At 47.5% G+C, this 15,762-nt stretch overlaps 3 protein-coding genes across 4 annotated transcripts in view; 1 reads left to right on the plus strand and 2 right to left on the minus strand.

Annotated features, from left to right (window-relative positions):
• The window catches only part of LOC125950260 (serine-rich adhesin for platelets-like), a 42,251-nt gene extending 35,331 nt beyond the window's left edge, over window positions 1-6,920 (minus strand). Inside the window, exon 1 of the mRNA XM_049678077.1 lies at window positions 6,422-6,920. Coding sequence (XP_049534034.1) covers window positions 6,422-6,464 — 43 coding nt within the window. The 5' untranslated portion in view covers window positions 6,465-6,920. The remainder of the gene's footprint in view (window positions 1-6,421) is intronic.
• Window positions 6,921-9,369: 2,449 nt separating this feature from the next.
• LOC125950305 (isochorismatase domain-containing protein 1) lies at window positions 9,370-10,349 on the plus strand. The gene is made up of 2 exons (XM_049678170.1): window positions 9,370-9,637; window positions 9,700-10,349. Exons 1-2 carry the CDS (start codon window positions 9,506-9,508, stop codon window positions 10,171-10,173), a joined length of 606 nt encoding a protein of 201 aa, XP_049534127.1. The 5' UTR covers window positions 9,370-9,505; the 3' UTR covers window positions 10,174-10,349.
• A 32-nt stretch (window positions 10,350-10,381) lies between these two features.
• The window catches only part of LOC125950282 (autophagy-related protein 16-1), a 633,733-nt gene continuing 628,352 nt past the window's right edge, over window positions 10,382-15,762 (minus strand). Inside the window, exons 5-8 of one of the 2 annotated variants that reach the window (XM_049678142.1) lie at window positions 11,752-11,869; window positions 11,424-11,685; window positions 11,206-11,349; window positions 10,382-10,957 (exon numbers count right to left, since the gene is read on the minus strand). In XM_049678142.1, coding sequence (XP_049534099.1) covers window positions 10,855-10,957; window positions 11,206-11,349; window positions 11,424-11,685; window positions 11,752-11,869 — 627 coding nt within the window. In that variant the 3' untranslated portion in view covers window positions 10,382-10,854. The remainder of the gene's footprint in view (window positions 10,958-11,205; window positions 11,350-11,423; window positions 11,686-11,751; window positions 11,870-15,762) is intronic. The other variant, XM_049678141.1, reaches the window with a different exon arrangement.

The following is a 15,762-nucleotide window of genomic DNA, read 5'->3' on the forward strand; positions in this document are numbered from 1 at the left end:
TATCGCCCCAAACGCAGCTTCAGCTACTCTCCAGGCGACACTGCTAGCGCATAATTAATTATCGTCGAAAATGATCCACAAAATCATTAAACATTGACCCTCTCCGGAAGTGCCCACCTCTGCGAGGGGCCATTAATGAACCGAAATGACATTCGTGTTTCGGTGCAAGGCAACGGAAGAGCAGCCGAAGCGACGAGGCGAGTGGAGAAGGATGCATTTAGCTTGATAACACCGCACACAATTAAATTGTCACGTACTGGCCCCCGCCCCGCGCGCCTTAACGGTTCCGGCAATCATACGCAGCATACGTTCCCACCGGTGGTCTCTCTCCTTCCGAAAATGCGTGAAATATGTTGACCATTTCATGGATTGTTGAATCCGAACGCGAACGCGAATGGCCTTGGCTACTTGACCAACAAAAACGCAGCATCCCTTGCGTGACAAACGATTTCCAACCGGTAATTAGTTTAGGCTATTATGCGAATCTCGGCACCCTCGGCGCTCCTCCTCCTCCTCCTTCGTCTTCTCCCTGGTGACTTGTGGTGCCAACGGACAAAAGACTTGATTTCGATTGCGACAAGATTGCTCGAGAGTTGCTCGATGCACAACGTAATGATTGTTTCCCGAGCGCTTCCGATCATCACATCACTGGAGCAAGAAACTATCCGAAAAGCCGAAAAGCCAGCTCCACCGTTTGCCTCGACCGCAGAAGTGTGTGACAGCGGAGCGCAAGACACAAGGTTGGTGCGCGCTTGGTTGAAATTCGTCTTCGATGCCCAAAAGCCCGCGAAAGAGAGGCGCGAGACTTTCTTTTCCGCCATCATCTCCGAGCAGCTGGCAACGACAGAGGGGGAGGGGGCGGGGGGGCCGAGATCAAATTGATGTCTCCCGTTTCCAAGTGAAAGTAGTTTGCATGGCGCGAACTGCCTGTGTTCCGGAACTATAAATACAACTGAAACGTCACCCCGTTCGCCACACGCCAGACCAACCGCGACACACATCCACACACACACGCGCGCGCTCGCACGCGGTGCGTTAGCACCAGCATGCCATGGTTGCAACGTTGCCGTGGAATCACAAAACAACAAGTGGCCTCAGAGAAGGTGCAACAACATCACCGGGGCAACCGAGCGCCATTGGAGGAGTGTCGGTGTTGTGGTTGAGCTGCAAAAACCTGGAAAACGCTCCTTGCGAGCGTGATTCACAATGCAAAGGAGGAGTTTGGTCAGTTCTTCTATTGCTCGGAAATGAACTAAAGTGTTGATATTTTGCCACCGGGTACTCGCTTCACATTGGAACGTTACTCCTGCTGGCCAAGCGCTGGAGTTTATAGCGAAAGCGAAAACAAACATTTAACGCGCCAAGACGTGCTCGACCCTTAGCAGCGGACGTGGAAGGACCTGTTCTAGGAAAGCAGGGATGAGCCTACCCCCTTTGCTTATTCTGCGCCCCACCTGTCCGCATCGTGCAGGCATTCAGCGACTGGGGGTGGGCAAGACGGTTGAGAAAGTAAATATATATGGTGTTGACCGAAGGAGCACGAGGGACATGATCACAGCGTGACGTCGCCCGGGGGCCTATATTAGCACCAGCAGCAAATGGCGCGAAATCTCTCTCTCTCTCTCGACTTCGACTACGTTGACGGGTATCTTTTTTTCCGGCTTTGGCCACCACCATGCTTGAGAGAACGGGCAGCTGAACGTGGCATGAGTCGAAGCGGTGGGTGGGTGGTGTGTCTGTGTGTGGATAAACCCCAGACCCAGAGAGAGAGGGAACCCGAGAACGAAAGCATGAATGAAGCATGATCGCTGGCCTGGGGTACAGAGCACGCTATCGCGCCATTGTAACAGCATGTAGCGAAGCGATGAACTACAAACTCACCACGCCACACGCCGCTACGAATCATCGGAAGGGCGTCCGGCCGAGAAAGGACCCGAGAACACCCATTCCAGACTTCATTCGGAAGCGGGAGCGGTGCAGGAAGCGATAAACGTAAAAGCACTGAGCTCCCTCAACGCTCAAGGTACGTATATATATATAGGTCAAAGATTTTTATCACTTTGGTAACTTCTTCACTCTGTTCCGTGCCGCTGCCGCCCCATAGCGTGCTTCTTAATGGGTGCCACGTTCAAGGTTACCCGGACCTTGAAGCAACCGGCCGTTCGTTGGAGAAAGACATCCGGAAAGATGGTTGCAAGTGTAAGCGTTCATTATCTTGGCGTGCAAAATCATCCGCGCCAAGTCACGATCCTCGACGACGACGACGACCTCCTTTTATTCTACAGATGAGGTGCGATGCGAACCACGTGACATCGTTTTATGATCTTTTACGTGCGTAGTATCATGTCCTGTGAGCGAATTTCTTCCCGTACCATAAACGCACATGTTGGCGCCACATTTACCACATGTGCTTGTGCCTTCGGTAAGTACAAATTTTTTCTTTTTTTCGGTTTTTTCTAAAAAATAATTTAAAAAAAGAATACTGTAGCGGCGTTCTTTGGTTTGGCTTGGGGCAATCGCCGACCAACGCCGAGTCAATAACTGCGAAACAAACTTTACAACAATCCAGGTGCAGAAAAATCCTGCGCAAAATCCCCCTTCGCTGAACTGAAGTTGATCCCCGTGTCGTTCGTCCGTAAAGCGAAGGGGGAGCGCACCAAACCCATACGGCAACGTGCCGCCAGTGGACAGCAGCAGCAGCAGCAGCAGCATGCTTCGTCGTCGAGCGGTAGCGGGATTTTGCACAACACGCGAAGAACAGCTGTTCGGCCACGTTGTATGGGCGTAGTAGGCGCGGTTTCCAATGGACCGAGAGTATGGAACAAAAAAAAAAGGCAAAAGAAAGATCCACCTTCGACCGAGCACCGTAACGTAACTGGGCGGACGTAAACAAATAAGCTTACCCCGAGTGCAGCTGATGGGTAAATCATAGAGCGTTACAGCCGCAGACATTGTTACGATGTTTCACGAATCAGAATCCAGAACTGATGTACACTGAATTGTTGTGATGTTAAAAAATCGAAAATAATGATGTTAAGATAGATCAAAAGTTGAGCAAACATTCTATATCTCAATGACAAAACATGATAGAACTCTCTAGTGATACGATTGAAATACATGAAACGCTAAAAGATGTTGTTAAAATTGGACAGAATACAATGATTAAATTTTGAATTTATAACAAACCTTCTGTTCTCTTTTCGCTCTACTAAACCTCTACGGATCATCTTCAGTAGGAGTAGGATAATAATCTCAAAAATCCACACTTCTAATGTACAATAAAAAATGGTTACCTCCACAATTGTCTCGTGAAATGATTGCATCAATTTGCTCATTCATTGAAATCCTATGATCATATTGAAAGGTCCATAACTTATCCCGCGATACCTTAACACTGGCTGTAACGCGACACCGTTGAGCATAGAAAAGAATGCGGTGCTGACTATGCATGTATACTGTTTGCAATCAAATTTCAATCGGGTCCATCCTATCCCCGGTATCCCATCGTTTTTGTTTGCTGATTATTTGCTCAACGACATTGCAGTCGGCGGTGCATATGGGAGGAGGGGTAGAAGATCGAGTAAACATTTACTCGCTTATTTATGCCTGCAAGTTTTCACTTTCAACCGGGACTCGCTCGCTCTTCGATGGGCCCGGAATGGTGCACAAGTGGTTTTGTTGTTTATAAGCAACCATACAATGATGTACAAATAATGTACGTTAGCGTCCCGCCGGTCGTTACTTCACTCTCGAAAGATCACGGCAAAAACGCGATCGAACGCACATGGTAATGGCGAGACCGGGGACCATATGCAAAGGCCTTCGCCATTTGGCCGTTCGGCCGATTGGCCACTCGTAGCCATTGAACTTGAACAACCCAGATTGGTGGCCAGCGTAATACGCATACGACGACAACAACAACGACGACGAAGGCGATAGTGACTACGAACGAGTGTGTTCGGGTGTAATCCGTGTGTCATTCAGCCGATTTCGTGAAGAATTTGCACATCCAAGATGCCAAAGACGCTACTTATTTCATCATCATGCAGTGCTGCGATAGCAACCTCCTGCATCGCGAGTTTCTTCAAGCTCGAAATCATGATGAGCGGTGGTCGGTCGGTCGATCGGTCGGTCGGTCGGTTGTCGGATCCCCCGTGGTCCAAGGACCACGCAGCAGTCACCCCCGCCGCCCTACATGCTGTCGTTGGTGTGGTGTGAGGAGGAAATATTTTTAGCAACGTAGCCATTTTGAACCGTTTTCCCACGTTGTTCTTACATTAACAAACCGTCGCCGCGACGTGCTCCTTTCTTCGTCGCGTCGTCGCAACCACGATGATCTTGCCCTGATTTGCGTTGACAATTTGCTTCGGGTATTATCCGCTCGATTAGCATCGGTTTGCGTTGCGGTAGTTCACTTAATAATATGTGAATGTATATTTGTCTTTCGGTTAGCGGTGCGGGAGAGGGGAAGCCAAGTGCTTCCGAACCACAAACACTCACATTCGCTCTCTCCCTCTCTCCCTCTCTCACGCTGTTGGGATGTTTGTGTTTGCTTTCTCAAACGATGACCCTACGAGGTGAAATGTGACAAATTCTAATTTCGTGCGTGTTATTCGTATGTTTCGCTTTTCCGTTTTCTTCGCTTCTTTTCCGAGCGCGCAGCACGCCAGACGTACCCGACACAGAGAAGTGCAGTTCGCGTGGGTTGATGGTCCCCGGGCACCGACACCCGGTCCCGGTCAACGGTTAAACCGTTAGCAATTGACGTCACCATAAATTGCTGTAGCACCGACCGGCAGACAGTGTGGTGGGGTTGCGGGGACGGGGCAAGAGCGCAAAAGCGTTGGAAGAGATTTTCGGATTTAGAACAGCGGCACGCGGCGTGCGTGCGTGAGCGGAGTGTGTCGCAGTGAAAGTGCGATTACCGCGGTAAGCATGCACCACAGACAGAGGCTGCCACACAACAGGTCCGCGATGCCTTCCGCTGTCTGGCAGCCGCCTGCTTCTCTTCGCTGTTGCAACAATCGATCGCTCGACCTTTTCCGCCGAGAAAAAGGGATATCCTTTTCATCCATTCATTCAAGGAGGAAGGAAAAGGATATCCTTTTCGCGCTCACGCTTGTGTCTGTATGTGTGTGCACGAGTGCGCGTGTGTAAAAGGCACTGATTGCCGGAATGGGAAGTTCTTTGATGAGCCATCGATGAGATTGGTCAGTTGGTTGGTTGCGAATAACGGTGGCTGGTGCACTGCCAAGTCCTAACCAGGATAAGGGAGCACGAGAGACGGTGCCGTTCGTGAGTCACCACGGAACAGCCGGATCGTGGTCTGATAAATTGACGGATGCAAGAGACATAAAAACCGTCTTACGACAACCGGAAACGATCATGGGGCTGGGGATGGGGACACTAAAAGCATAACGATCGCCACCGTACTCGTACGACACGCACACAGCGCCGACGGTAAAAAAAGGAGAAAAACGAGAACGAAAATCATTTTCCCACGACCCTTTACAGCGGAGACGCCGTACCAAGAGGGACACGGACTGCCTCCGAATCTACTGTCCCCGGCGCCGCCGCCCTCTCCACACTTTATCCGTGGTAGGCCAGGTTTGTTGATCTTTCGTTTTGCTCACTTATTCGCATCGTCGTCGCACAGGCCATGTTAATGGCAGCAGCAACAGCAGCAGCAGCAGCATAACCAGCATGCTGTGCAACGTTCGGGACCTGCAAAAGAAGACATTTATTTTGTTTCCGTGAGGAGCGCGAAAATACGGTTTAGTATTGCTGCTTGTCGAGCGAATAAATCCTCTCCGGTACTGCGATTCCTACGCTCCTCAATTTCCACATTCCATTTCCATCGATTAGGCGATTGTGAAAACATCAACAACGGTGAACAAGATCAATGGCACGGCGGCACCAGCAGCAGCAGCAGCAAACGAGAGAGGACAGCGAAGCAATAGCACGCACACAAACACGTCGGATTTCTCACGCGTGAGCACTGTTTTCACTCACATCTCACTTGGTACGCGAGAAAACTCACGTACGCTTTTGGGCACTGCCAAACAATCGCATTCGCACGGAATTTGTTGGAATTTCCCCGTCCAGAAGGGACTGGGAAGATTTTGGAAGTCGAACGAACAACACACGCACGATATTTCGGATTTTTGGGCCCCTTCCTGGGACCCGCACGCGTGCCTTGGTGAGACGTCACCACGAAATTCACAAAACGAACACACGGCACACATTCACTTTCTCACTTGTCGCTGCTCACCAAATTCTCAACAATGCACTGGCGAAGACGATCCACAAAACCATTTTCCAAAACACAAACTTTGCACCACGACCGAACGGAGGGAAAGGATTTGAAGGTGGGAATCCAGAGAGGGTGGAAAATGATAATAATAAAAAAGAAGATCTTCACCTTGCTGCTCACCTGGCTTGTCCAATGATTGCCGACGATTCATTGGCGCACGGGTGTCGGAAGGTAGGACGCAAAAGGCGGCCCCGCTTTACTCTCGCGGCACGGCGCACCGTCGTTGGTGGCGCGCGTACGGAGAGCAGCTCGGGGACATAACACGACCTAAACAATCGGAATCACACGACACAACCAGCACGGGAACAAACAATAGACGACGACGACGACCGCGACGACCGCAACGATGACGGCGACGGCGACGGTGAAGAGAGGTTCAGCTTTCCCTCCTTTTCCTCACGGACAGACACGGAGTTGTTTTGCCACGGAAACTCGGGCACGAGCGCGCGTCCAGGACGATATCCTGGCAAGAAGGGGAACTGTTTTGCACCCGTGACAACCGCTACCCGGGAACCAGCAGGACATTCACGATTCACGAGCACCACCGGTTACCACAGTGACGACATGGCGCTCCTTCCTGGATGAAGGAAATCAGAGGAGATAACGTCTAGCATCAGCGAAATGTTCTACCTGTACTCCAACACCCCATATCCGTACCTTCTTTTATCGAACTTTCCGCGAAATCAAAACACTTTTGCTGGTAAAAATGATCACCATATTCGTGTCTTTTCTACCAGATCAAACAAAAATGAAGACGCCATCAGAATAAGAAAACAAATTTTCTGGCATCTCGCGCATCTCGCGAGACGAACTGCCTGTTTACAACAGCAGAGTTGAAGAGTTTGGCATTTGGATCGACCCTATTAACAGAAAGGTATGCTATCTGACCGCCTAATGCTTTGGACGGCTGCTATGCGGCAAGGTACTTTAAAAAGACAGGTAGCATCTTAACCGCTTTGACAGGTCACCATTTTGAATTTGTTTGACATTCATAGCAGGGCGCTTTTATCAACAAAACCACGTGAGTTTCAAGAAGAAGAAGAAGAAGATGTGGGCAAGTTTGGTGGTTTTATCAAGGAAAGTACCTGATTTCACTCTTTTTCGGATGTTTAAATGATTCATCTTTGTATTTAAGATCATTCGAGCGACCGAGTTGTGTTTTACAGCGAGTGAGCACGATCCAGGAACGCTAGCTAGCTCTTGTTCTAGGCCGGGTGGCAAGACCTACGGACCGATACCATATTGAAACACTAGGAAGAATTTTGAGAATATTTGCATAAACTTCAACTTTCGTGCCACTTTTCGTGAATTTGAACTGTCGTAATACCACAGAAAAGCGAAAACAGCTCCGAAAAGAGCGTTCCCGAAGTAAACATCCCACCATCCCGTGAATGTCAAACTCTGAAGTTTTTTCTAAAATAAAATCGGGGATTTGTTCTGGATAAAGCTACCTGTCTTTTTAAAGTACCTTGCTATGCGGCCACTAATCGGCCACTTTCTATGACAATTCCAGAAATCTAGCCGTTTAGTGACCGCTTAAATATTGCACGGCCACATAGCACACCCTTTGTTAATAGGGTGTTGGCGCCATTTTTGCTATTTAGAATTTGGTGTTTTCCTTTATCCAATATTTCTGAATTATTTCTAATTGAATCTGTTTCCGACCGCTTATCACACAAAACTGCTGTTCTCCCCGGATTTCCTGTTGGTTGTTCAACTCCAAAAATGGCTGGGCAAAGTGTAGATTATGCTTCTGTTTGCAGGGCAAGTGTCCTAGGACGAAACTTAACGGCGATTATTTGAGAAGTTGGTAAAAAACCAATATATACACCTCAACCGATTCGGTAGGATTTCCGATTCTAATTGCATACATTTAGGGGCCGAACATTTCAAAATTTGACCGTTAAATAACCAGTGGAATGAACAAGAACCTTAAACATGAGATTAAATCAATTTATGGTGCAAAAAACTACCCAAATATTGGTAAAAAACCAAAACATACACCTCAACCGATTCAAATAATTTTAGCGGTTATCCATTTCAAAATTTAGCCGTTAGATAACCGATAGAATGAGCCGGACACAGAAATACAAGTGGAAAGTGGAGGAGGGGTGGGAAGGGAGCGAGTACATACCTAGTACATGGCTTGTAGCTTCCCCCGTCCCTTCCAGATAGATAAAAAGATGATTTAGACATAATAATTGTCCCAAAAACATACACACCTTTTCAGTTAAATATATTTAAAAAATACATTTTAAACGTTAAATAGAGCTATTACGGAAGAGGGGAGGGAGATGCCATTACATTTTCACTGTCGAAAGATAATATTTGGGTAGTTTTTCGCACCATAAATTGATTTAATCACATGTTTAAGGTTCTTGTTCATTCCACTGGTTATTTAACGGCCAAATTTTGAAATGTGTGGCCCCTAAATGTATGCAATTAGAATCGGTTAGCCTACCGAATCGGTGGAGGTGTATGTATTGGTTTTTTACCTTTCTTTTTTCTCTTCTTTTTGCGTGCTGCGGGTTAAGGTACGTGGCCACGGTGCACGCCACCGCCACCGTGGAATAATAGATGTGTTTTCACCGAGTTGCAAGACTTTCGGCTGCTTTGCTATAGGGGCGAAGGGCTTTAGCCGTGGCCACACGGGGCGAAAATTTGCGCGCAAATTTGCACATTAATGCCAAAATGTTTTCGCTTCGTGTGGCAGGGGTAAAAACCCGAAAATTTATGCCGAAATGTCAAACGTATTGTTTTCATCTGTGTTTTGGCCGCTGAAGTTGATTTCCGAATAAATTTTGCAGTTTTTAACGATTTTGTTGCTGTTGCTGTTATATTTATATTAAAAATGCAAAAACAATACGAAAAGAACCTACATTTTCGTAAATAAAGCGTTCGATAGCGTCAAGGGTTCAGCGAAAAAGTCCGCGGACGTATAAAAGTTTGACAGCGTGTAAGGGTTAAGCGAAACCGTTTTGGCATTAATTTTTTCGTTTGCGCTAGAGTTTTCGCCCCGTGTGGCCACGGCTTTTGAGTTTGCTGACCGGGTGTCTGTCAAAAGCCATTACCCGCCGGATTTGTGTTTTTTTGTTTTGATTTTCTTGTTTTCTGATAATCGAGATTTGCAACCCTTTTTGCAATTTTATTGAGAAATTTGTGCAAGAAATTTGTGCCTTTGAACACCGTAAAATGGCTCGCCAGCTGACCAAACTTGGCTACCTCGACGTTAAGAAGACGTTGTTCATGCTGTGCGATCTGCAGGATAAGTTCCGGCCGGGCATGAAGATGTTCGATCCCGTGATAAAAAACACCAGCAAACTGGTGAGCTGCCGGCGGCCGGAAACCCCGTGCTGAGCCTAATGTCTACCCGTTGTTTTTTGTAGCTACAAGCCGGTAAAATCCTGGACGTACCGCTTATCGTCACCGAACACTATCCCGAGAAGTTGGGTCGTATCGTAAAAGATCTGGACATTTCGCACGCCAAGGGGGTATTCCCGAAGACTCTGTTCAGTATGATGATCCCCGATGTACAGCGGCGTATCGAGGAGCTGTACGGCCGTGAAGGACCCGAAACGGTGGTACTGTTTGGTCTCGAGTCGCACATCTGTCTCGAGCAGACGGCCATGGATTTGCTTAGCCAGGGATACACCGTACATGTGGCGGCCGATTGTTCCGTGTCGCGTACGCAAGAAGACCGCAAGCTGGCCCTCGAGCGTCTGCAACAGTACGGGTGCTTCGTCACGACGAGCGAAAACATTATCTTCAAGCTGATGCGCGATAAGCAGCACCCGGCGTTCGATAAGGTGCGCCATCTCGTCCGCGATCCCTCGGTCGACACGGAGCTAGCCAAACTGTGAGAGCGTAACGGAATGATTATTGAAACGATTGACCCAAAAGGTGACGGAAACAGGAACTAGTAATAAGTAGTGCGGCTCCAAGAGCCAAGAGCAAGGGACTCTGTGAACTGCATTTTATGTTTCGGAAACAACTGTTACAAACAAAATGTTATTAAAAGTAAAGTGAAGCACGGCAAGGTCTTGATTTATAATTGATTTTATTGATGTAAAAAATCCTGCACAAAAAGAACGACATCACGACGGATCACGACCGGAGGGCACACGGTGACCGCTTCGGCAGCACCGTAATTGAATCGGCAAAAAGGCCTTCCTTGTGCTTACCTCTATTAGGAATTGGAGTAGAAAAAAATAAGACGGCGGAAAAACAGAACGATCCCCCCGTGTTCACCTGCAACGCACGCAACACACGCAGAAAAAAAACGGTGCATGATCTCCGGATCATGCCTGGCACCGAGTCACCAGCTACCATTCCTTCCAGGGGTTCATCTATTTCTACTTCACCGGTAGGAGGACAATGGCCGGTGACGATACCAGGGATACAAACATTAACAGCAGTCTCCAGAAACGACGAACGAGGGATGACGGTGACGGTGACGCTGATGAAGATGAAGGTCGTTGAGGCGACGGTGGTGCATCATCCGCGGACAGCGGGCAGACGACTGTCGGTCCCCGCTCTGGCTGCTAAGCATTTGACCAGATCGTACACTTTTTAGCCCGATCGACCGACGCCAGGGTAGAGCTGAACGGGTGCCAGCTAACGGCCGTCACAGCGGCCCCGCTTCCGCTGTGAAAAAACCAATTCCGGTCAGTCCTCGAGGCGTGGCACAGTATCATAAAAAAGATGGACGGGAGAAAAATGAAGATGCACGAGAACCGAAAAACCGACAGCATTGTAAGATGAATCGTGATCCACAAAATACAGTCATACGGAGGACCGCCCGGACACAAAACAAGGGTGCAAAGGGTGCGTGCTATCTATTGCTACGACGGGAACACAAAACGGATGAACCAATAGCGTACACTACTACTCACTTGGGATCCTTCAGCACCGTTTCCAGCGGACCGTTAATGTTCCAGATGAAAACGGACCCATCCGCCGAACCGGCGGCAATCCGTGAACCGGACGGACTGAACGCTACCCGGGACCAATCGCATCCAACCTTGAAATTATCATTTCTGCGTAAAAAACCAAGAAAACCAAATCAATCAATGGTACCAAAGGGGCGTCGTCGACTCGATGGGAAACCTACCGGAACAACCGAACGATACGGTTCTGGCGCAGATCGAGCAGATTGATCGTATCGTCCCGTACGCAGCACAGCAGAAACTTGCCATCCTTCGAAAGGTCAAGCGAGGTGATCTTGCCCGGTAGCGGTATATCGTTGGCCGTACAGTCGGCCGTCCGGACATCCCAGAACCGTATCTTCTTGTCCACGTGCCCGCTGATGAAGGAAAAGCTATCCGTCGTGACTAGATCGTTACAGCTCGAGCCCGCAAACTTGGTTTCCGTGCCTAAAACAACAACAAAGGAGCCATTGAGGGCATTGAGTTGGAAACGATGATGATTTGCGCACTTACAGGATCGATTTTTGAGGTCCCATATTTTCAGCGTCCTGTCATGGCTGCCGGTTACGAGAAAGGCGGAACCAAGAAACTTGGCCGCCAACACCTTTCCACTGTGGCCGGTTAGGGTGTGCTGGAAGCGAGAAGAGCAAACAGAACGGCAGAATATTAGATGATTAGTTCGTTTATTATTTGGATTGTTTGTTTTATTGCATAAATGGGCAATGGTGGCCACCTTCTAGACCCTCTCTCTCTGGTGTTGCCTCTGCGTGGAATAGTTCGTGGCGCTCGTACCAAGCTGGTTAATGAGATACAGTTTGAACTGTGCCATTTAGACACACTGCACGGAGACGCATGCATCCCGTAAACATCCAGAAAGTCTGTCTGGCCAGGGCATAACACAGAGCTCCCCCCCGTGTGTGCCGCCTGTTATCACGTTAATGTTCCATTTATTCATCCATAAAAGATTTATTTTTCAATTACACGCTCCGACGCCGCCCCGTTGCAAAACGGTCCAGCCATCGGGGGCCCATCGTAGGTGTCGGTGTCGGTGATGTGGTTTCAATTCGTGCCTCGATCGAGAGTCCATCGGTGGATCGATCGGTGGAGAGCGCACCGTGTGTGCTACTCGGGTGCGCACGCCCTCGTACTGTAAGGCTTTAATAACCGGATCATCTGTAACCGACCGGAGTAAAACGGACACGCCGGGCCGGGGATGGCATTTTTGGTAGAAGCTATTGGTAGGAGGATAAGGAGAGGATAAAAAATTATGCCATGAACCACGTAACGGAGCATTACTTAAGGCAAATCTTGACACACCAGCACCGGTCAGGCCCCGGAGTAACTCAACGGGGTGCCGCTCAAGCGGCGAAGCTTCTGCTCACCCAGTAGCTACCGTAAAGCGGACGTTACACGACGTTCGTGCGTTTGTCGTCAGCCTTTGAGGGCACCACCTGCACCACCCGATCAGACTGATTACTTTACGATAAGTAGCACTAACAGCAGTAGTAGTAGCAGTGCTAGTAGTGAAGGAAACTGGAATCAGCACACATTCCATAATCACTGGATAGCGGGGCGCGCGGTTGACGCGGATTCATGTTTATGTTGGCCCTACCTTTCCCGTTTTCCCTTCCAGGGCCCCCCGGGATGCTCCATTTTTGTGCGCATAATTACGGCATCGGATGAGAGCGAGAGCAATGCACGGACTGGGCTATCGCACCACGACCATCAACCACCACGCCTCCGCGAACGGGGAGTACGCCTGTTACTGGGTTAAATGATGGGGGATGCGATTTTTGTAGAGCACATGTTTCACCCCATCCCCCGGGGGTGTGTGTCGCCGGAAGCCCGGCCGGGTTGCAAGGGTGTGATGTCATAAATTTAACCAACACCTCCGCTTCGCTCCGGACCCCACCGTGCCACGACGACGATGATGCTGGATGGATGGCCTCGATTTGGAGTCGCCTTGTTGTTGGTAGTTGCGTTACGGAACGGTGCTGCTGGTGGCGCCCCTTTTGGTGGGCGTCCTTGGAAAACGGCAAAAGGGTTTTCCCCCACGGATGCTGCTGCTTCGTCGTCGATGCAAATCGATTATTAGTTTGCAAACGCAAGCGTGTGTGTGCGCTCCTTAATGAATGTAATTAAGGATGAGAAATGGTGCAAATTGCACGGGAGCGTGTGCAAAGCCAGCACCGCGCACCTTACTGTTTCATCCCTTGCAGGCCTTGGGCAGGATGTTGGCGCTGCGAATGTGATACCGCAAGCGATTGCGAACCCATGCGGTGCAGGGCACCGGGACCGGAGATTTCCTGCGTCTACCGGGCGATAGTGAAGATTGGTTTGCCATTAAGCAAAACGGTAGGTGGTCTAATGTGTGGACGGCCACTTGTGCGCATGTTTGCGATGCGATCCGATCCATTCTGTACTGCCAGCGAGATGCCACCTTTTTCATGTTTTTATGCTTCCCATACATGCGAAACATGCGACTACTACTGGAATATCTGTTCTGTGGAGATTTGGGAGGGAAGATGCCGGTAGGTATTACTGCTGTTAACTTAAAAATGGTGATCGTACCAACAGTAGCAGCACGCTAGCTTCTTCTATCAAAGCATATCCACGGATCATAGTTATAAGAATTTAAGTACATTTTAATAGCAGATTTGGGGTAAATATGAATCGCTTTTTACACCTTAGTGACTATTCTTTAGATATTGGGAATATCTGGAAAACAAGATTTATTGCGTTCCACAGAATTATAAATTTCTTAAAAATATTTCAGAAGTATACAATTTTTGACTCAACTTCATCTTAAATTATTATCAAAACCTTTATGGATAAGAATGTTTCATGACGTGTGTTCTTTTACATTATTAATCTTATGTTCTTGATAGATTTTAAGAGATTTCTTGCGTGTAAACTAGTTTGCTGCGATTCTACGAAGTCTACATTACATGATTCGTTAATTTAAGAGATTTTATAAAACTATTAAATACACTGATAGACCGAAAAACTGCGGGTATGATTTTGCTGCTGTGACTGACCGATTAGGTTAGATAAGCATTGTTATACCAATGTTATCGGGACTTTTGGAAAGTCAGCAATTATAAGCTTTACTAAATTTTCATTCGTGAACGTCTTCATATCTAGAAAACTTTGCTGGGACCATTTTCTATTTTTTTTTTATTTTCTTTTTGTACTTTTTGCGCCAAAGCAAAATAATTTAATATCACTCTGTGTTGTATATCATTGTTGAATCTTAGTTCACTTTGGTTGCTATGCTGAGAAATATATAAAGCAGAGCAACCATCTGAGAAGATCAGTTTTAACTGTATTGTAGAGAATAAACCAATACGTTACATTGGCGACGAGAGAAAAATGATTAAGCCACCAGAGTTCTACATTGAAGATTCCTGGCCGATATACCAGGAGCGCCTCGAAAGATTTTTCGTGGCGTACGATTTGGACAGCGATGAAAAGCAAGCTGCCCTTCTTTTAACGTCGGTATCGGTCGAAGTATACCAGATCGTGCGTGACCTGTGTTTTCCGAGTAAACCGGAAGAAAAAACGTTCGATGAACTTTGTGGTGTTTTACGGCAAGGTTTTATGCCGACAGTGATTGCTTTTCGGGAACACTCGATTTTCTTTGAAGCGCGTCAAGGCGACACCGAAACAATCGTGGAATGGACGACTCGTTTGAAGAAGGTGTCGAGCAGTTGCGAGTTTGGAGGCCATTTAAATGAGATGATTAAGAACATGTTCGTAGTGGGATTACGCCGAGGTCCAGTTTTTGACCGAATTTGTGAAGAAGAAATCACAGCAACCTACGAACAATTGGTGAAATTGGCAATGAAAAAGGAAGCTAATTCCAAGATTGAAAGACCGAAGAAAGAAGAACTGAAATGTTTTAGTTGTGGAAAAGGAGACCACGATTTTCGAAAATGTCAATTTAAAAATTACGTTTGCAAAATTTGTAACAAAAAAGGACACTTGGCCAAGGTGTGTACTACCAAGAATTATTCGTCGGAAAAAAATCCGCCTGTATTGTAAGAAATATTCGTTAACAAGAGATCAATTGAATTTGAAGTAGATACCGGGAGCCCTGTGAACGCAATTTCAAAAGCGTTATTCGACAACCTATTTCCTTACGAAACGTTAAAAACTGATGTGAAAGAAGAGTTTTTGTGCTATAACGGTAGTGTTTTCTGTGCTATTGGAAAATTTGTGGCTGAACTGAAATTCAAAAATCACGTATCCAAGGAGGAAATTTTCGTTTTCGATGGAAATCGACACCTATTGCTTGGAAGACAAACTATGTCTAGATGGGGTTTGAAGATAGATTTTTGCGTTTTGTCAGTAACACAGTCAGAAACACAGTTTGGTTTTCGAAGCTGACGAAGTAGTTTTTGCGAGAGATTATCGAAATCCTAATACGACAGCATGGATGAAAGCGACGATAACGAAACGTTTAGGAACAGTTTTACGAGTGTAATACTGAGTTGGGAATGATTAAGCGAAGGAGCCATCAAC

Source organism: Anopheles darlingi, chromosome 2, assembly GCF_943734745.1.
Source record: "Anopheles darlingi chromosome 2, idAnoDarlMG_H_01, whole genome shotgun sequence".
NCBI lineage: Eukaryota > Metazoa > Arthropoda > Insecta > Diptera > Culicidae > Anopheles > Anopheles darlingi.